Source organism: Chelonia mydas, chromosome 14 (genome assembly GCF_015237465.2).
Source record: "Chelonia mydas isolate rCheMyd1 chromosome 14, rCheMyd1.pri.v2, whole genome shotgun sequence".
Taxonomy (NCBI): Eukaryota; Metazoa; Chordata; order Testudines; family Cheloniidae; genus Chelonia; species Chelonia mydas.
Genome location: NC_051254.2, coordinates 26,365,879 through 26,388,616, shown reverse-complemented (window position 1 = coordinate 26,388,616; position 22,738 = coordinate 26,365,879). Strand labels below are relative to the sequence as shown.

General features: G+C 42.7%; 1 protein-coding gene across 1 annotated transcript in view; it reads left to right on the top strand.

Annotated features, from left to right (window-relative positions):
- The window catches only part of GLP2R (glucagon like peptide 2 receptor), a 128,886-nt gene that overhangs the window by 53,580 nt on the left and 52,568 nt on the right, over nucleotides 1-22,738 (top strand). Inside the window, exon 8 of the mRNA XM_043528476.1 lies at nucleotides 6,033-6,093. Within this exon, the coding sequence (XP_043384411.1) occupies nucleotides 6,033-6,093 (61 nt within the window). The remainder of the gene's footprint in view (nucleotides 1-6,032; nucleotides 6,094-22,738) is intronic.

The following is a 22,738-nucleotide window of genomic DNA, read 5'->3' as shown; positions in this document are numbered from 1 at the left end:
GTCTCCGAAGCCCCACCCTTCTCAGACCCGTCTTGTTGGCATCTCTCATTGGCTAGTTTAGGTGGCTCCCCTTTTAGACTGCTTAGTTTGGTGGATCACATTCTTAGGCACCTGTCTCTCCCCAGTGATTGTATTGGGAGCCCAGCACCCAACTCAGGCTTTGTGGATGGCTGTGTGTTCCTGTGATTTTCTAGCCACCTAAATGTTAGGAACCATAACGCTCAGCAACACAATGCTGGGCCGGAATTAGTGATGACAAATTATAATGACAGAATGTTACACTTCTCTTTCTGTATGACTTATATTGACTTCAGAAGATACAATTTTAGTCCATGCTCACAGGATGGCACTATGACCACTGCTGTGGCTACGCCACTTATGAGTCTGCTACTAACTCTGAACTTACTCTGGTCCTTTACCTGAATGAATAGCAACTCATTCTTTTAGATCCAGAGGTCACAGACATAGAATCATAGAAAAGTAGGCCTGCACGGGACCTTGGTAGGTCATCTAGTTGAAGCCCCTGCGCTGAAGTATTATTCAGACTATCCCTGACAGGTGTTTGTCTAGCCTGCTCTTAAAAACCTCCAATGATGGAGATCCCACAATCTCTTTAGGTAACTTCTTTCAGTGCATAACTGCTCTTACAGTACAGGAAGTTCTTCTTAAAGTCTAACCTAAATCTCCCTTGCTGCAATTTAAGCCCATTACTTCTTGTCCTGTCCTCAGTGGCTAAGGAGAACAATTTATCACTCTTCTCTTTAAAGCAACCTTTTACTTGAAGACTGTTATCCTGTCCCGCCTCACTTTTCTCTTCTCCAGACTTAACAAATCCAATTTTTTCAATCATTCCTTGGAGCTCATGTTTTCTAGATCTTTAATCATTTTTATTGCTCTCCTTTGGACTTTCTCCGATTTCTCCACATCTTTTCTGAAGTGTGATGCCCAGAACTGGACACAATATTCCAGCAGAGGTCTTAGCAGTGCTCAGCAGAATGGAAGAATTACTTTTTGCGTCTTGCTTGCAGCACTGCTGCTAATACATCCAAGAAGATTTTTTTGCAAAAGTATTACATTGTTGACTCATATTTCATTTGTGATTGACTATAAACCCGATACTTTTCTGCAGTACTCCTTCCTAGGCAGTCATTGCCCATTTTGTATTTGTGCAACTGATTATTCCTTCCCAAGTGTAGTACTTTGCATTTGTTCTCACTGGATTTCATCCTATTGATTTCAGAACATTACTCCAGCTAGTCAAGATAATTTTGAATTCTAATCCTGTCCTTCAAAGAGCTTGCAACTGAGACAGTTACTGAATGTCTCCAGTTGAGGTATCCACATTTTAGAAAGAATGTTGAAAAATTGGAGAGGGTGCAGGAAAGTTACTAAGAAGATTGTAACTGGGAATTTGGAGCATTTTGGCGGGATAGTGGTAGGAGCACTGGGCTCTCAGCCCCTGGCTTGGTTGAGGAGCCTCAGTCTTTAAGGTGGGAGGGAGTAGGGGGACCTGGAGCCTCCCTCTCCACTGGGTTCCAACCCCTGAACAGTGGGAGCCCTCCCAGCAGGAAGTCTAAATCCACTGCTCTGGGCTACTTCCTACCAATGTTTGCTAAGTTTGAGGCATGGCTCCTCTAGTCCAGTTAACTGCATGGCTTGCCTCCCATAGCACCCTCTTGTGGATCTGGGGCAGTGCCCTGCCGTGGTTCCAGTCTCCTTTGGGTGGGGCAGGCACAAGTTGATAAAGCCAAACCCCACAATGTCTCTGGGCTTTGCTCACTCAGTTATCTCCAGTGCCAGAGACTCCTACATCTACTTTGCAGTCTCCCTTGGCTGGGGAGACAGTGCTTACTCCCAGGTGGCTGCGTTGGCTGCCAGGCTAGTACCCCTGCATCTCAGGCAGGGAGACAGCTAGATCCTGCCCCTTCACCAGTCAGTCCCAAACTGAGCTAGGGTCCCTCCTTTTCTCCCCCCTCCAGGTGTGGCATTGACTGCAGGTATAATGGGGCAGGGCTAGCTGGGCCCAAAGGCTCTCTTTAACCCTTACTGTGCTGGTGAGCAGTTTCTCTGCTTCATCACAGTGATACAAAATCTGGAAAACCAGACTTCAAATAAGAGACTAAAGGAACTCAATTTCTGTTGTTTATGAAGGAGAAGTTAAAGAGGTGACTTGATCACAATCTGTAAGTACAGCAGAATCTCGTTTATCTGATGTAATTGAGATCGGGGCCAGATCAGAAAACATAATATTTGCATAATCTGGAGAATGAGAAAGTGTGAGACTGAAGCACCATCAAGCAGCCACAGGAGAGTTTGCCTGCTTCTGGACCTGTGTGCACTAGTTGTTTGGTTAATACAGAAAGCTGGCTAATGGAGGGTTGGATAAACACGGTTTTACTGTACTGATGCAGAGAGAAGAATGCTCGTACTAGAGGGTTCTTTAATCTAGAAGGCAGAGGCATAAGGCATCCAATGGCCATAAACTGAAGTCTGAAAAGTTTGAATTAAAAATAAGGCACAAATTTTTAAGAGCATAATAATCAACTACTGCTTACCTGTGGCAACTGTATTATGGTTCCACAGTCGTGGCAGAACAACATGTTGGAACGGATACATAAGGGACACCAGGGCCCCACAGAATTCCAGGAGCCAGCCCTAACATCAGGGTGGTGACCTGGCCTAGGATGGCCATCCAACATCTTGACAGATAAAAGGAGATGCAACAAAGTCAGTCTGTCACTGGTGCTTAGCCATGGTATGAGAAAAGAGCCTGATGCGCGAGCAGCAGACTTTCCCAGAGTGGCTACAGGTCCACTCACCAGATGGAGGTTGGAGCACACTCTGCTTCCTGGCTTGCCTGTGGGCCTCCACGTGGGCTCTCTGTGATGACTGCACCAGACATAACCCGGCTTCTCCAGACTGAGCATTTGTGGGCAGGGTTCTTCCAGTTGTCAGTGGGAATGCTGAATTTGAGGCCTTGCTTGACCTTGTCGCTGTATTGGAGCTTTGGCATTCCTCTGCGTCACGGGCAGTTCTTAAGTTGACCATAGAGTACAGCCCTTGGCAGACGATCTTGAGGCATGTGCTCCACACATCCCAGCCAGCAAAGCCTGTGAATGTCCAGCATAATCTGCATAGACAGTAGGATGTCTCTCAAGGATCCTCCCCATTCTCTCAAGGATCTTGTTATTGGTGATCCTTTGGTCCCAAGTAACTCCAAGGACTTTTCTAAGAGAGTGGAGGTGGAAACTGTTCAATCTCCACTCCTTCTTGTAGTACGTAACCCAGCTTTCACAAACGTAAAGGAGGGTACTAAGGACACAGGCCTGATAAATTGCTAACCCTGAACACAAAGTTGTCCGTTTGTTGTTGCAAACACATGAGGTAAGCTTGCCAAAGATAACAGAAGCTTTCTCAATTCCATTATCAAGTCCCCTATCAAGGTTAAGTGAGCTGGTAAGAATTGAGCTGAGATAGCAGAAGTGATCCACGTTGTCCAGAGCTTCATTTTTGACATAGATTTTAGGTGGATTGTTGGTACCTTGTGACATGACAATTGTTTTCTTGATACTGATTACTATGCCTGGCATTGGGCAGGTCCAAAAAAGCAGTCTGGAACCATGCAAGCCATGCAAAATGATCACAAAGACGCAACTCAAAGAACATCTCAAATCTATAGCATCTTCCAGAAGGCTTGGATATTAATAGCACTAGTGCTGTCTGAAGCAGAGGATCATACCAGCCTGGGACCCATCAATTATTTTTCTATATTAGTAAAAAAATCTACTTTTCACTAGATTCACAAGTGATCAGGACATAGAAAATGTAAAGGGTGTCTTCATTTGGACAATGGGAAGAAACAGTCACTGATAATGGGGCTACAGTTTGACAGTTCAGAATTTGTGCTTTTGGGATATATTTCAAGCATATTCCTTTCAGCCCCCACCACCCAAAAGGGAGTGGACTATCAGAGAGAGCAACACAGATTGCTAAGAGATAGCTACAAGAAAATGATTCCAGAATAGCTCCATTGAAGAATAGGTCAAAACTACAGAGGTGCTATAATTACCTACCCAGGAACAAGGTAGTTTTCCTTTAAATAATTTGTGATGCTACTAGTGGCACTCACTGTGTTCTGTGTCTGAAGCTTCTAGAACCCACTCAGAGCAGCAGTGTGTATTTAGTTAGGCCTGGTATATTTGTGTATATTTAGAGACTCAGCTGTGTCTGTGAGGTTTCCTCATATTGTCTATGTAATCAAGAAAAGACACAAGAAAGGTGAATCATAGAAGATTAGGGTTGGAAGAGACCTCAGGAGTTCATCTAGTCCAACCCCCAGCTCAAAGCAGGACCAACACCACCTAAATCATCCCAGCCAGGCCTTCAAAACCTCTAAGGATGGAGATTCCACCACTTCCCTAGGTAACCCATTCCAGTGCTTCACCACCCTCCTAGTGAAATAGTTTTTCCTAATATAACAACCTAAACCTCCCACACTGCAACTTGAGACCATTGCTAATTGTTCCGTCATCTGCCACCACTGAGAACAGCCTAGTTCCACCCTCTTTGGAACCCCCATTCAGGTAGTTGAAGGCTGCTATCAAATCCCCCCTCACTCTTCTCTTCTGCAGACTAAACAAGCCCAGTTCCCTCAGCCTCTCCTCATAAGTCATGTGCCCCAGCCCCCTAATAATTTTCGTTGCCCTCTGCTGGACTCTCTCCAATTTGTCCACATCCTTTCTATAGTGGGGGGCCCAAAACTGGATGCAATACTCCAGATGTGGCCTCACCAGTGCTGAATACAGGGAATCTCTGTGTAATTTCCTGAGATGATTGTAACACTACCTGGGCGAACCCAGGGTTGTGAAGTATTTTGCCACTACCTGCCCTTGTTGTGAAGCAGTCTTGTCTTGCTTGCGGTAGCTCAGCTCCCTGAAACTAACAGCTTCTGGCCACACTCGAGCACTGACTTCCAGGTCTCTGCAGACCTCTCCCTCTCTGTGCAAGCTTGTGATAGACCCACACCAACTCCCTAGTCCTCAGAGCACTCCCTGCAGTTTCCAGCCTTTGTCACTGGACACTCACAAAAATTACCAGGTAAGCTGTGCCTGATGAGACAGTGTGCACACAGCTCAACTGGTACAACTCACAATCAGGTCCTCTATAACTATGCTGCACTGATATATATTTCTAGTGAAATAGTCATAAATTTATTATCAAAGGTTAAGTTTTAAGAGATAGTGAATAAGGATTATAAACTGAAACGTTTACATATATAAACAAAACATAAAACACGATTCTTGGTCTACACTTCTTAATGGTTACCTTTCCTATTTAATAAAGTAGATTTTCTCCCAAAGATTTAGTCTGACAGAGCTGCTGGTTTTCAGTCAAAACTAGGATCCAAGCTTTCATGAACATCCCATACCTTTCAATGAGTTTCTTCCATGAATGGATCACAAAATGTCTTACTTGTCCCCCAGCTGTAGCCCTTTGAAGTGAACCCCAGTTTATTCTTGTGTATTGTTCCCTGTTGATTTTGCATCCCCTACTCGTTCTGTATGCTGATGAAGATTTACTTTGTACTGATTTTCAATCCTTAATTTACATCAGACACGCTTTATCTGTCAGAATTCCTGTTTGTCAACTCTGCTTTGTTACAGATTTTAAAACATATTTTCAGTAGGTATACGTAACGACACTATATAAGTAGTTATGTATATTTCACAATGATGTTAATGACTAGTGTGTCACCATCGTTCATTTGATACCTTACAAGACACTTTGTATGGATAAATATTATTAAAAGAGTGTGTTAGGTATAGTAAGCTTCTCAGACATAATAGGCATTGCTGACACAGAGTAATGAACTCTTTGTCAATTGGCACTGGGAATTTCTAAGGGTCACAATGATCCTGAAAAGAATGAAAATCATTATATGTAGGATCATCAGGCACAGCTGTAACATGACTGCATTTTGCATTAAACATTTTGAAAACCTGATTCTAATTTGCTGTTTTTCTTTCCAACAGTTATTCCAGTTCTGTTTGTGGCCCCCTGGGGAATAGCCAGATCAAAACTAGAAAACACAGGGTAAGTTACTATATAAAGATGATCATATAAGATTGATTTGTTTGTTTTAATGGGTTTTCTGATTGTTTATAAGTTAGTATGCACAGACATGCTACTTTTCCTGGAGACCTTTGACAGCATAGGACACCAATATCATCTCTTAGGGTAGTTTGGCTTTATTCCTTTGGGGACTGTGGGAGGTGCAGACCATCTTGAAGGATGGGGACACTATCTTCCCTGAAAACAGCATTTGGTTTGAGTCCTATTGAAAACAATGGGAGAGGGCAGCCATTTTGAAAAGGTTCCATTTTAAAGAATGGCATATATGATCACTAGCCCTCAAGAAAATTCTTCAAAAGTAGTCAAATCATGAGATGTCAATCAGTTTTAATTATATGGGAAGTTTGAAGGGTCTGCATTATCCCCTTATTAAAATCATTCAGGAGAAAAATGCTCTGGAAGGAGGTGTTAAAATTAATTTTAAAAATGGATCTTTTAATAAATGTAACTCAAAAACTAATTCATGGACTGACTTGTAAATTCTCAGAAACTTTATTCTGGACTCAAAGAGTAAGTGCTATAATTTTGGGAAGAATATGACATGTACTTCATACATTTCAAAATGGCTGCATGTCTGCTTTAATGGCAATACTGAACTAAACCTTAACTATATAATCACAACCAGAGCTTTCATGGTAAAAGACAAAAACACCACATTTTGCAATGGTTAAGTTTATGCATAACGACTACAAACCAAGCATTTTAAAATGAGCAAATCTGCAAGAATGTCAGAGACAGCAATGATTCAACAGTTTATAGAAAGCACAATCTTCACCCAGACCATTTCTACATGTCACAGTCTACCACTTTCATAAGCAAATGCTCCACCAAAACAACCTTAACTCTGTCCTTGTAGTGACACCATCCTATAATCTTCATTTCTTCAATCCTTATTTATTTTCCCAAAGCCAGTTTTTAAGCTATTTATTATTCATACAAATAAGGGCTTTCATTATCCTTTCTCTGCTTTTAAAGATTTGTTACCTTTAAATGCAGTAATTTTTCTGAGAGAATAAGAAATTTACAGGCTGTGGCTAATATCATCTCTATTTTTTTTAAAATCAATGTGCTTGTATAGTGAACATATTATTGCCAAACTCCAGTCTTCCCCTCATCAGGCTTTTAATTATATTGTAGACAATAGCAGCTGTAATATTAAAGTGAAAGAAGGCACTTGCCATACTAGCCTTTGCTCTTTTCCTTCAATTTCTATCATATCACTTCAAGTGTTTATGAGGCTTCAATACACAATAGCAGAGTATTTATGGTACATGGACAACTTTGTCTGGAGTATTATTATTGCTATGATTTATCTTATATTGCAGCAGCAATAAGAGCCACCCATGGTTATGGTGCTATTGCGCTGGGAGCTGTCCAAACAGATGGCAAATGACTGTCCATGGGTGGGGGTAACAGAGACACTAACATGTACAATAGGATGTTCTTAGCCAGTCAGGAGCAGTGATCGCAGCTTCTCACTTGCCTAACCATTATCCAGTTGTACTTTTCTGTATGCACCACAGCAAAGGTGAGTTTCGAGCAGGGATGCAAAGGATGACAAGGTTTATAGGTTGTGACTGAGAGCTTTTCCCATGTGTAAGGGGCAGCCTTTAAAAGGTCACAAAAGGGATTATCAGAGAATCAGGTGATGTCACTTGGGATCATTGGTGGAGGGAGGCAAGAGTCAACTTTGTAAGAAGGCATCAGAAAAGGTAGGCAGGATAAAGTCTAAACTGTGAAGGACTTGTGTTTGTGGTGGAAGAGGGGAGCAAGTGGGGAAATTTAAAGACAAAAGAGTGGCATGGTTGCCTTTGATAGGCGGGGACTGGACTCGATGACCCAGGAAGTCCTGTTCAATTCTGTGTTCTTATGACATAATCCAAATCATGGGCCAGGAAGATGATCTTAGCAGGAGCATTTTGAATGTATTTTCATAGATTTAAGGCCAGAAGGCACGATTATGATCACCTAGTCTGATTTCCTGCAGAACATGGGCCAGAGAATTCCAGCCAGTGACTCCATGAAGTCCGTAACTTTAGTTTGAGATATCGAATTGTGAAAGGTCCAGGAGGTGCCACCTGGACTGAGGGACCATTGAGGCTCCAAACCCACCAGCCTGGGCTATCCCTCTCACACTGTGATGCTATTATCAAGCTACAAGCTTCTGACAGTCACTGCACTTACACAGACATCTGCAATGAGGGACACACCCAACTGAGTTACATGAATGATCTCCCAGCCACTAATGAACCTTCAATGGAGAGGCTTCAGCCAGTTTCCCCCCAGCTCCCCAGCACTGTACCCTCTTATACGGCTCAAGGCTCCCTTGGGCCATGCAAGTTCATTATATAATTCACCACTCCCTCAGTGTGAAATGGACATACACCAGCCTTTGTAATCTGAACTGGGATTTCCCAAGCATTTCAACCAAAAACACGCTGGTTTAGGTAAAATATAAAACAGATTTATTAACTACAGAAAGATAGATTTTAAGTGATTATAAGTAGCAGGCATAGAGATCAGAGTTGGTTACCTAAGGAATAAAGAAGAATTTAGACTGAGAATTTAACTTAAACAGACTAAGCAAAATTTGAATCAAACAGTTTCTGACCCTAATAGATGGTACAGTCAGCTTACGGTTCCTCAGTATACAGATTAGACCCAGCGGCGTAGCCAGGTGGAGAAAACAGGGGGAGTAGAGATTAAAAAAGGAACCACCTGCTTGTACTCACCTGGCGGCGCCCCGGGTCTTCAGCGGCACTTCGGCGTCGGGTCCTTCACTCGCCCTGGGTCTTCAGCGGCACTGAAGGACACCTCCCTGCCGCCACTGAAATGCCGCTGAAGAGCCGGAGCGAGTGAAGGACCTGACGCTGAAGTGCTGCTGAAGACTCAGAGCACCGCCTGACCCACCGCCGAGTGAGTAAAAATTAAAAGGGAGCCAAAAAATTTAAAAGGCGCCACTTCTGCTCAGTGGGAGAGCGGCCGCTGCCCCACTCCTTCCCTAGCTACGCTACTGATGAGACCCCTTTCCAGCCTGGGACCAAAGTCCCTCATTCAAAGTCTTTTCCTTCCAGATGTTCTTCGAGGTGTTGAGATGGCGGGGGAGGGGAGAGGCCAAGAGATGATGTTATCATCTCTCTTTTTATAACTTCTTCCAGCTGCTAGAAAGATCCTTGCTGTGACATGGGGGTCAGGCAGTCCCCATTGATCAAATAAATAGTCTCCATTGCATATGTGCCCTCTTTAAGGCACCTCTGGGATAGTGGATTCTTTCTCGATAGGCCCTCAATGCCCATCTGGCTGGCGATGGGTGCTCCTTTGTCCCTATTGAAAGTCTGGCTGTGGTCGTTTCTCAACTTCACAACATCAAGGACAGGGAGATGGAGCTTGCAGTAGTCAAGGTGAGAGAATATCAAGAGTTTTGTCCATGTGGGCATAGAAGGAAGACTGGATCCTGGAGATGTTGTACGGGAAGGGCATCAAGATTTAGACATGGTTGGTTGATTGGGTCAAAAGAGTAAAAGAGAGGGCCAAAATTATGGGCTTAAGTGAAAGGAAGGATGGTGGTGTTGTCCATCATAATAGAGAAAGTAGGGAAAGGAGTGGGTCTGAGGGCAAAGATCTGCAGTTCCATTTTGAGTTTCAGATAGCAAGTGGGCACCCCCAGGAGATAGTTTGTTTGGTCGGAGGGACACCGGTTCTAGTTGGAAAGGTACATTTATTTGTATGTTATCAGCATCATGATTATAGTTTAAGTCACGTTTGTGGATAAGATTACTGAGATATACGAGTTGCAAGGTTTGTACCTGAACACTGCTGGGTGATGGGTTTCAGCATATTATCCTTCTGTTCATGAATTTGTGGAGTATGAGTAAAATTTTCAAAATTTTTAAGTAACTTAGGAACCTGTTAAAATCAGTTACAAGTTAGGAACCTAACTCCATTAGGCTATTTTGAGAATCCCAGAAATAATTCTTACATAATATTAAATGTTATGACAGTGTAAAACAAAAGTTCTTGGATTTTTCCTTTAAAGTGAGTATTTTTAGAAACTTTTTGAAAGAATTATCATAGATTGTGGACTCCATTCTGGGCAGTGTGCTTTTCTGTATAATTGCTTATAAAATCTTCTTCTTTCTATCAATATTTAAGTCATTTTCTAGTTTTGTTTAGTTTTTGTCTATTTTGGCATATGACCTATTATTTCTTTCTGGATTTGCCTTACCTCCAGATATACAAAGCTTTTTGGCTGACAGTTTCCTTTTTTTAAAAAAATGTAGAACTCGTCAACATTTTTCAAACAAAAACATTTGTTTAAAATGATGTTTTGAAGGCAGCATTCCTAGCAAATCAAGACTTGCCTGGATGAAAGCTTCTAGGGCCAGGGTGCCTGTCTGAAAGAAGTCCTCACAGGTGCAGGGAGAGGAAGAGTGAGCAGTGGTGTTGGCAACACGCTATTTTCCTCCCGTTGTGGGTTCTACCTTGTGAGTACCTGCAATTAAGGATTAAAAGGGAAAAACCGTACCTTCCTGCCTCCCTCTGCTGGCAAACTCCTTTATTTCACCAGCCAGCAGGAAGACTAAGTACCTATTCTGAGGATCATACTTCAGTCAACCATTTCCCAGTTTTGAATGTGATAGTTGGATGTGGAGTGCAGAACAGGTCAAAGGTTACTGAGTTTATTTCCCCTATTGCACCATTCACCAAGCACAATTTCAGAGACTAGGAGGAGGAATTCCTCCAGTTTAACACTGACAAGGGCAAATCTGCAGGTGCTGAAGTAAAATTTTTTTCACCTACAAGACTCCCCTCCTTCCGGTGTTCATCTTCGAGGTGGACTATGAATGTTCTCATTCCTGGAATAAAGTGTCCACAGAGCCATGAACTTGGAAAGCATCTAGCACATTTGTGTCCTTTGGGAGCCGCTCAAGTGCTGCCTTCCAGTAGCAGATGTTCAGTGTCCACGGGCATTTTGTAAAAGACGTGGGGCTCTCAGTAGTTCCTTTGTGTCAGTGGTTAGCGGCAGTTGGAGGAAACTTTCTACCTGAGCCCAGGGTCTGATTTCAGCCAGACATTAGCGTGTCTTTAAAATAGTTACTTATATTTCTAGTTTAATTGTTTTTAGGGCTGATTAATGACAGTTAACTCACGTGCTTAACTCAAAAAAAAATCAATCACAATTAATCACAGTTTTAATTACACTGTTAAACAATAGAATTAATTCCAATTGAAATTTTAAAAATATTTTTGGATGTTTTCTACATTTTTAAATATATTGACTTCAATTACAACACAAAATACAAAGTGCACACTGCTTACTTTACATTATTTATGATTACAAATATTTGCACTGTAAAAAATGATAAAAGAAATACTATTTTTCAATTCACCTCATACAAGTACTGTAGTGCAATCTCTTTATTGTGGCACTTTCGTAGCCAGCATTGCAAGGTATTTACGTGCCAGATATGCTAAACATTTGTATGTCCCTTCATGCTTCGGCCACCATTCCAGATGGTACTCATTTTAAAAAAAAAATGAGTTAAATTTGTGACTGAACTCCTTGGGGGAGAATTGTATGCGTCCTGCTCTGTTTTACTGGCATTCTGCCATATATTTCATGTTATAGCAGTCTCGGATGATAACCCAGCACATGTTGTTCATTTAAGAAGACTTTCACTGCGGATTTGACAAAATGCAAAGAAGGTACCCGTGTGAGATTTCTAAAGATAGCTACAGCACTCGACCCAAGGTTTCTGAATCAGACGTGCCTTCCAAAATCTGACAGCAACAAGGTGTGGAGCATGCTTTCAGAAGTCTTCTTCTGATGGCATCTGACTCAGATGATGAAAATGAACATGCATTGGTCCGCACTGTTTTGGATTGTTATCAAGCAGAACCCATCATCAGCATGGACACATGTCCTCTGGAATGGTGGTTGAAACATGAAGTGACATATGAAATCTTTATCACATCTGGCATGTAAATATCTTGCAACGCTGGCTACGACCATGACATGAGAACACCTGTTCGCACTTTCAGGCGATATTATAAATAAGAAGTGGGCAGCATTATTTCCTGCAAATGTAAACTAACTTGTTTGTCTGAGCGATTGGCTGAACTAGAAGTAGGATTGAGTGGACTTGTATGCTCAAAAGTTTTACATTGTTTTATTTTTGAATGCAGTTTTTTTAAAAACATAATTCTACATTTGTAAGTTCAACTTTCATGATAAAGAGATTGCACTACAGTACTTGTAATGGAGGAACTGAAAAATACAATTTATTTTGTTTTTTTACAGTACAAATATTTGTAATAAAAATATATACACAGTGAGCACTGTACATTTTGTATTCTGTGTTGTAATTGAAATCAGTGTATTTGAAAATGTAGAAAACAAAAAATATTTAAATAAATGGTATTCTATCATTGTTTAACAGTGCAATTAATCACATGATTAATCGCGATTAATGATTTTAATCATTGTTAATTAATGTTTTTAATCGCTTGACATCCCCAATTTTTTTAGTAATTTTTAGTTTTTCTGCACCTTTAGAGTTGAGGTAGGATTTGGCATATTGCTCTGCATGCTGGAGTCAAGCTGGTCCAGCTTGATGGGATATGGCCAATCTTGACTTTAAGAAGTCAGGGTTCCAGAGCTGTACTGTGTGCCCTCTATTATTCCAGGATATGATCATAGAATATCAGGGTTGGAGGGCACCTCAGAAGGTCAAATGATGCCCATACCAGATGCATGATATGTCCAGAGAAGGATCAGTTCCCAGATCTTTGCTCAGTTTTTTGAGCTTTCAGCTCACAGATCCATGAGCACCAGCAAGTAGGGCTGCAGGCCTTCTTACTGAAGGAAAGGCCTCAATGTGTGAGCCTCAGAACTGGGTGACAGTGGCCACAATTCCATGTGGGAACTCAAGAGACCAGCTGTGGCTGCTAAGCTCTCTTCTGCATGAAGCCTGTAGTTCCAGTTGGAAGTATCAGCATAGCTGCAAGTGACCCTAGGAGAGTTTCAGGTTCGGAACAGTGAAAGTCAGCACATGGCTCTGCTGACACAAGAGTGCAAACAATGTGGGGGCATCTTTGGGGTCATCTGAGGTTTCAGGACAACCAGGAACTTTTAGTACCACCTCTGTGGTGTCAACATTGCCTTCACTACCAGAGGCTTGGAGACGCAGGACCCTCTGTAATGCCAATACTCCAGAGAGATTCTCTATCCTCAGATATTGGTACTGGCTGTTCTAATATAGTGAGGCAGACTTGCTGCATGGAGATTTCAGCCCCACTCTCCTTGTTCCTCAAAGGCAGGGAAAAAGAAAATGGGCCAATCACAAGCCTCAGATCCTGAGCCTCCCAAAAACAAAAAGAGGGAATCATGGGGTCAGTGCCAGAACCAGTGCTCCCAGAGTCTGTGTTCTGGGTACTACTCAGTGGCCATGGGAGTTGCCTGTACTTCGGTCAGCATTGCCCTGCCTGGGCTGAATAGTATGATTTTCTTCCCTCAGAGGGATCCTAAGAAGGAACCCTTCTTGCAGTAGAGGGGAGATGCTCTATGTGGAGAGTATCAGATCTGGGAACTGCCCACTTTATCTTCAAAGCCATCTTGGACGGCAGGGCTGGCCTTAGCAAAAATGGCACCCTGGGTGAACATGTATTTTGGCGCCCGCCCCCCCCCCCCCCAATCACTCCTGGCCCCAATGGGTTCCCTGGGCTTCCCCCTCCCACCCCCATCACCTCTGGGCCTGCTGCCTCCCCCAGTGTTTACTTCATATTGAAAGAGATTGAAGAGTTCAGCCTCGGCACAAATTAAGCACTGGCAGGGCAGCCAGCCAGGCGCCTAGCTCTGAAGGCAACACCACCGCCACCAGCAGTGCAGAAGGGTGGCATGGTATATGGTGTATTGTCCCCTTACTTCTGCACTGCTGTTGTGGCTTGTGGTGCCTGGCCTGTGGCTTTGCGCTGTCACATGGGAGCTGCATCTTGCCAGAGCCCAGGGCCCTCCTGCAACCCTCTGGCCACTCCTGGCTCACTGGGGTACCATTTCAGATTTTGGGGGATGGGAGAAAACTTTAACCATGATTCCAGGGACTACTTAGGCACCTGAAAAGTCTAGGGTTTTTTTGCCAATAACTTAGGGATTAGCTGACAGGAGCACTCTAATTGTTATAAAAATAAAGAAAAAAATATATATGAACTCCAGTTAAAGCCACATTTAAAGTTTATATGTAAATTTAGAACAATCAGGAAATAATACAGCAAGATACACAGCAAGGGGTTGGTTCTCGGGCCGGTTTTATTCAACATCTTTATTAATGGTCTGTATGATGGGATTAATTGCACCCTCAGCAAGTTCACAGATGACACTAAGCTGGGAGGAGAGGTAGATACGATGGAGGGTAGGGATAGGTTCCAGAGTGACCTAGACAAATTGGAGGATTGGGCCAAAAGAAATCTGATGAGATTTAGCAAGGACAAGTGCAGAGTTTTGCACTTAGGAAGGAAGAATCCCATGCACTGCTACAGACTGGGGACTGACTGGCTAAACTGCAGTTCTGCAGAAAAGGACCTGTGGATTACAGTGGACAAGAAGCTGGATATGAGCCAGCAGTGTGCCCTTGTTGCCAAGAAGGCCAATGGCATATTGAGCTGTATTAGTAGGAGCTTTGCAAGCAGATCGAGGGAACTGATTATTCCACTCTATTCGGCATTGGTGAGGCCAAACCTGGAGTATTGTGTCCAGTTTTGGTCCCCTCCGCTACAGAAGGGATGTGGAGTCCAGTGGCAGGCAACGAAAATTATTAGGGGGCTGGGGCACATGACTTACGAGGAGAGGCTGAGGGAACTGGGTGTATTTAGTTTGCAGAAGACAAGAGTGAGGGGGGATTTGATAGCAGCCCTCAACTACCTGAAGGGGGGTTCGAAAGAGGATGGAGTTAGGCTGTTCTTAGTGGTGGCAGATGATGGAACAAGAAGCAATGGTCTCAAGTTGCAGTGCGGGAGGTCTAGGTTGGATATTAGGAAAGACTATTTCACTAGGAGGGTGGTGAAGCACTGGAATGGGTTACCTAGGGAGGTAGTGGAATCTCCATCCTTAGAGGTTTTTAAGGCCCAGCTTGACAAAGCCTTGTCTGGGATGATTTAGTTGGTGTTGGTCCTGCTTTGAACAGGGGATTGGACCTGATAACCTCCTAAGGTCTCTTCTAACCCAAATATTCTACGATTCTATGATATTCCCAATCCCAAGCCTTGAGGTATCAGCTCTGAAGCTTTTAACACAGATATCAGAAACACACGTTTGATACTTTGTATCCTATCTTTAGTAGAGATAAATATAAATAAAATCTGCTTACTTTCTCTAACAGACACACTGTGTTACTGCCATTATCTACCCTATTTAGGTCATTTGTTTTTAAGTAAAAACATAATTTTAACATATGTGATTAAGGTTCTCTCTCTTTTATTAAGACAGGGATTTTTTCTAATTATTTTGGCATTTATGTTTACCAATCACAATCATGTACATGACTCACTAACATTTGACTCCATCATTGCTATTAGTATCATAGTTGGAAACGTATTTATTTTCATGCAAATTTTAAGTTATTTTACAGATATAACTAAAAATACAATTTGAAAATAAGCAACCTTCATCTGCCCAGTGTCTACAGTTATGTGTTTAGCTAATGTTTTTTAAACTGGCACTGCTAAAGTTAGTACAAGCTAAAGTTACATTCTAGAAGGATACTGTTATTTGATCGTAGAAGATCAGGTTTGGAAGAGACCTCAGGAGGTCATCTAGTCCAACCCCCTGCTGTGTGTGAGCTGTGGGAGTGTGTGAGCTGTGGGAATGTGTGAGAGACCATGCGGTGCCCCTTTAAGAGGGCGGCACTCACCTGTCTGAAGGAGCTCCTTCAGACAGAGCAGCAGCCACCGCCAGCAGTTCCATCCCACTCTTGGTGAGCCCTGTCCCCCCACCCCACTCTTCAGAGATTGAGTACATGGGCGGGGGGCAGGAGACACCTTGACATCAGCGCCCCTCCTCCCTCCACCCTTCCCTGCACAGCAGACAGGAGCCGTGGGGCTGCAGACACCAGCAGAGCCCATTTATATTGGCACCCTGGGCTTTCACCCGGTTCACCCATGCTTAAGACCAGCCCTGTGGGAGAGGATTTGAGGCTGTCACATTTCAGGGTGCAATCCAGACCAATGAGAGGTTGTGTCATCACCTGCCCCATAACCTGGTGCCCAACAGTGCTTTGCTGTTGTAGCTCCCAACCTGGGCCGCTCACAAACAGCCTACAGGTGACACCCGAAGTTTCTAAATATAGCTACAGCTCTGACCCAGAAGCTCTGACTCAGCAGCCGTCAAAAATACTCCAGTCACACTTTGGTTTGCACCAGTCTTGGCTACTATTTGCAAGGTGGCTCCAATGTACTCCCAATACCAAATTTTCATGTGGTCTGCACTGTCCAGCCCTCTCCTGGGCAGTTCAGATATTGACCTGTAAGGGGTCAATATTCAACAATTTGTTACTTTAAATGGAGTTAAACAGTCCAGTTTAAACACAGAACTGGGTTACTTTATAATTATTTATTATGTTATTAAACATAAGACAAGTTTATTTAACTAGAGAGAGATTTTAAGTGCATGCAAGTATAAGGTATTGAAGTCAGAAATAAAACACTTTTCTAGTAGCTAAACTTAACAAGCTGGATTAGGTTCAACATGAATTCCTTACCACATGTTCCCAGCAACATTGCTGACCATATTCTCAGGTCAGGATCACACCCAGAGTCAATGGGCTGGTTCCTTTGTCTTCTTAGGTGAAAAAGAGATAGAGTGGGATTGGGAGAGATCACTTGGGTGCCTCACTTCGTGCCTCATTTTTGTAGCCCAGTTGTAGTAGAATGATTTTATATTTGTATTTTATATCATTTAGAATAAAGAATAATGACATAGCATGCATTAAATGTATTGGTGTATGATTTCATCATATCCTGCCAGCCTCCCTTTTTGAATAACAAAAAGGAATGACTGAATGGGCCAATGGGTAGAGATACATCAGCCAGAATCTGTATCTGGACTGATTTCAAGGCAATAACAGACCTTTGAGGGTCACCAATTTGTTGTAGGTTTAGCATTTTAAAATAAGTAAAAGAATGCCATGATTGTTTTCTTTTGCATTGCAATTTAATGTTCCTGTTCAAAATGTTTTGTGTAAATTAATTCTGGTTTGTATGTGAATGAGGAACGTGTGTGTTAAAAAAATAAGTGAAGTGAAGGCCATCACTGAACCAGATGTACAAGGGAGGAATCGGAGATAGATGCAAGGGTGCCAGGAGGCTGCAACATGCCCCTATTGAAATGTCAGGGGAGGGCAGATTAACTACTCTAAAGATAAGACAGGCACCTATCAATGGGGACAAAATAGCTGTAATCAAAACCAGCATGGGATAATACCCCACGGAACTTAATAAAAGAACAAAATTAAAAAATGAAAAGAACAATTTAAGAAAACAAGCACTCGTCAAACAATTGATTACAGCATGACGGTGCAAAACTCATTGGTCCCATGAAGGAAAATCACTATATAAACAGGGTGCCTTGCCATGAAACTTTGGGTTCGTCCTGCCAACACTTCCCTGGAGCATCATGTCGTGACTGATGGAACCCGGCTCCTCCCTACCCATGATCAACCTAGCTGGCCACTAGATTGATCCGGACTCTAGACTGGTAACTATAACATCAACTGGCGGGACAGCATGTGTGCGGTGCAATTAAATGCATATGCTAATTGTTGTATCTTCAATAAACACGGCGTATTGCCTTTCCCCCTGAAAAAGATCCTGTGTGCTTCTTATAAGCATAACATTTTTTGGTGGAGAATTGAGAAATGGGGAAACATGCCCTGTAATGGTTGAAAATACTGCTAAATATTGCTAAAAGGTATACCATATGTATAAAGCAATCGATCATTCAGGTGTGCACACCCCCAGTCGTAGAAGTGCCAGAGCACAAGGGGGAGGGTTAGAGTCCTCGCTCCTACCAGTCTGTCGGGGAAAAACTGCATAGGTAAAAAAACCCTCGGTCATAGCAGGATTTAGCCCAAAAGGTAGGGGGCTTAGCATTTCCCCCTCCTGCTCTGTTAGGCAAAGTTCTTTTTAGTGGGTATAGACTTTTGTGTTTTGTAAGTCCCTGCATGAGCGGGGTCATGAAAAAGTTATAAAGGTAAAAAAAATATATATATATATATCAGAAATATGTTCAGGCGGTATTTTCTATGTGAGGCCCAACTCTGAAAAATATAGGAGTGTGGGCAAATAGTGGTAGCACCTGTGAAAGGAATGTTTAAAAGGAAGAAATCCAAAGATTATACTTTGTTCAAGAGATTACTCCTTTTAAACAGATCTTGCCCAGTTAAACAACACTCTGAAGGATATAGGAGTTTGGGCAGTGTAGTATTTTTTGTGAGTGATATTGTGGTAATTTCACAATTTTAAAAGGAATGTTTAAGGAAAGGGAACAGGAGGAGTGGGAGCTAGTTAAGGAGCCCACCCTCCTTGCTAAATTGATAGTGAAACAAAGCCTGTGTCCATGAAAAGGGGCGGTTCAGCAAGGAAAGCAGGACCAGGACCAGACAAGCAGGCAAGCAACAAATAAAAAAACTGGAAAACAGGTTGAGAGCCCTGAGGGGCATAGTGGCAGGAGTAAGGAAAGCAGTAAGTACAGGCATGGAAATTCAAATCCCTGAAACAATACTTAAAATGGTAAAATTTAAGTTAACGACGGTGTCATTTTGAAAAATAAGCAAGTAATTTTTTTTTAAAAAGGAAAAAGTGAACTCTGCAGAGGCTGAGGGGAATTAGGCAGTTAAAGTTAAAAAAAGTTATAAAAAGAAAATTCTTGGTTTCTTTGCAGCCATTCTGAAAAAAAAAGGGGGGGGGGGAGGCCCTTTTCCAAAGGAATGTCTGTAAATAAACCAGGCAAATAAAAATCTAATTTAAATCATTTGACTATAAACAATTTAGTCAAATTTGCTAAAAAAAACATAAGGGGTTTCTGTTGGAACTTAACTGCCTCCAAATGTATACAAATGTAATCTATGTACAGCTGTGTATAAATATATTGTGTAAATATGTTGTTTAAAATAAATTGGTTTTTGTTTTGTTTTTAAATAATACCACTAACATGGCATGTGGATATGCTAGACCAGTTGAGTCCACAAAAAAGGCCTTTTGTGTTTTCATATATAAATAACATTTTTATATTTGGGCAAACTAAGGCACAAACTCAAACACTAATGAAAAAAGTTTTTACATTCATTCAGGAAACGGGGTTCAAAGTAGCTTTAGACAAGGCTCAGTTGGTGCTACCACAGGTTACATACCTGGGCATAGTCACTGGACAAGAAGAGAGACAGGTAGATCAGAGGAAGGTAAGGGCACTGGTAGAAATGCCAGCCCCTAACGATGCTCATCTTTAAAAGTACTGCTAGGAGAATTCAATTTTCTTAAACCACACATTTATAAATATGCTAAAATAACTCACCCATTCTAAAAACTGCTTTAAAAAAGACAAAATGGAAATGGGGAAAAGAGCAGGTCTCTGTTTTAACCCTGGGGATATGATATTCACTGCCAAAACCAAAAAGTCCTGAAAAGACTGAGGGAAAAAGATCCATTCAGTCCTTATGACTCTTGCCACGTTCCTGTGCCCAAAAGGAGAGATCCAACTTTCCTCCATCCTTCAGGTACCAGTGCCAGTATCCCTTATTCCTTAGCTGCCCTGGATTATTGTTATTACTAGAAGCCTCAATCTCAGTCTCATCTAGAGTGTAAGAAGAAATAAAACACCAAGGATGGTCATCAGAGATGTAGTTTCTCAGGAAGTCAGCCATTGTCATCAGTGGTAGACCTCAGGTTTGATGAGTGACCTGACAGCACCAGTCATTCATTTTCCTTCCCTCTCTTCTCCTTCCAATTCCCTGTGCTTTGGAGATCATCTGATTGGCCTGTTTCCTGGTGACATGTTGTGGAATAACCACTGACTGGGGAAGGAAGCTGATGTTATTGAGAATGGTCGCACTATTTAGGTCTAGTCTGTGTTGCCTACAAACCTCCTCCCCATAATCCTTCAGGGATCCCCTCTCCTGTGACACCGCTCACGCAGGAAGTGGGCTCTCTTCTGAGAAAGAGGGCCATCAAGGAAGTTCCAGTAGGGAGGAAAAGGCTTTTATTCCAGATCTTTCCTCACACTGAAGGCTGATAAAAATTCAACCCAACAAGGGCCTGAGGAATTTGAGCAAATACATCAGGATATCCAAGTTCCATATCCAGATATCCATATACTAATTCTGATGGCCATCACCCCGAGCCTAGCAATGCAAGACTGGTTTGGGGCTCTCAGTCTGAAAAATGGCAACTTCCACATAGCAATCAGGCCATCCAGTCACAAATGCCTGCATTTTTTGTGTAGAGGACAGGCATTTCCACTACAAAGTTCTCCCCTTCACTTTCTCCACTGCTGCAAAGGTGTTTACAAAGTCTTGCTTTACCAGCAACTTATTTGATATATCAGAAATCCATGATTTTCCCTACCTTAATGACTGGACATCTCAGTAGATCAGTTCAACTGGGTGTGTCCAGCGTGGTGCCTGAAGCAGAGTAATGAATTATGTGTACAGGAAGGGAGGCTACCCGACAGTGGAATTATTTGCCACAGGAATCAGTGCCAGAAGAACTGGGCCTGTACCCCACCACAGGGAACAGCTTGGCCCTTGGGACTTCAGTTGTCTCTGACTTTTCTCACTGTGTGGAGTAACAGGACATCCTTTTGCAATCCATAAAGCCCTCTCTTTTTGCAGAGGATGACATTTCTAAATGTTAGGGATATGACTGACAGTCTTTGTATAAGCTCAGCCACCTAACATTCAGTGGTTTGAGAGCTGCTTGTGTGGCTCCCAAAGAGCATGTTTTGGCTAGGTGCTTCCTGTTTGCAGCATATGGTATTTTAATCACAAGAGTGTGAATATACAGAGGCAATACCCGCCCCCCCAGAACTGCAATTACTGGTAAGGAGTTGTGGCAAATTGCCGGCACTACTATGATGGGTCTCACGCTTTCTCTTCTTGGGTGGGGGTTCAGGGCACCATTTCTGGCCCCTGAACTGGGGTATTAACTGCCCCACTAGTGTCCTAGAGGAGGGGAGTGGAGAGGAGAGGGAGGGACCCGGGCCTGCCCTCTACTCCGGATCCCAGCCCAGGGGCCCTAGGGATAGCGGTAAACCACTAGAACTAGAGGTTCCTTCTCCTGGGCTACTTCCCTTTCTTGCCCTTCAGCTTGTGGGGCTTCCTGCCCTCCCTCTGCACAAACCAGGTGTCCCTTTACCTTGGGTCTTGGTCTTCTTAGCCCACCGCAGCACTTCTCCAAACTCTCCTCTGCTTCCCTCCAAACTGCTCTCTGCTCCAACACCAATCCACTCTGCTTCAACTCCTCCACTTGTCTGATTGAAGCAGGGGGGTTTTATCATGCGACTGGCTTCAGGTGCTTTAATTAATTTATAGCAAACTTTCTTCCCTCTACATGGAATAAGGCTCCCTTCTAACACTCTCCTGCTGCCCTCTGGCCATGCTGTATCACATAGTATAAACTGTGGCAAATGAAGTGTAACAATATAATTAGGAAGGCCAAAAAAGAATTTGAAAAACAGTTAGCAAAAGACTCAAAAAGTAATAGCAAACATTTTTTTAAGGTTTCAGAGTAGCAGCCGTGGTAGTCTGTATTCGCAAAAAGAAAAGGAGTACTTGTGGCACCTTAGAGACTAACAAATTTATTTGAGCATACAGCTCACTTCATCAGATGCATTCAGTGGAAAATACAGTGGGGAGATTTATATACATAGAGAACATGAAACAATGGGTGTTACCATACACACTGTAACCAGAGTGATCACTTAAGGTGAGCTATTACCAGCAGGAGAGCGGAGTGGGAGGGAGGGGAAGAGGGAACCTTTTGTAGTGATAATCAAGGTGGGCCATTTCCAGCAGCTGACAAGAACGTCTGAGGAACAGTGGGGGGGGGAGGGGAATAAACATGGGGAAATAGTTTTACTTTGTGTAATGACCCATCCACTCCCAGTCTCTATTCAAATTGTATCCAGTTTGCAAATTAATTCCAATTCAGCAGTCTCTCCTTGGAGTCTGTTTTTGACGTTTTTTTGTTGAAGTATTGCCACTTTCATGTCTGTAATCGCGTGACCAGAGAGATTGAAGTGTTCTCCAACTGGTTTTTGAATGTTATAATTCTTGACATCTGATTTGTGTCCATTTATTCTTTTATGTAGAGACTGTCCAGTTTGACCAATGTACATGGCAGAGGGGCATTGCTGGCACATGATAGCATAGATCACACGGGTAGATGTGCAGGTGAACAAGCCTCTGATAGTGTGGCTGATGTGATTAGGCCCTATGATGGTGTCCCCTGAATAGATATGTGGATACAGTTGGCAATGGGCTTTGTTGAAAGGATAGGTTCCTGGGTAGTGGTTCTGTTGTGTGGTGTGTGGTTGCTGGTGAGTATTTGCTTCAGGCTGGGG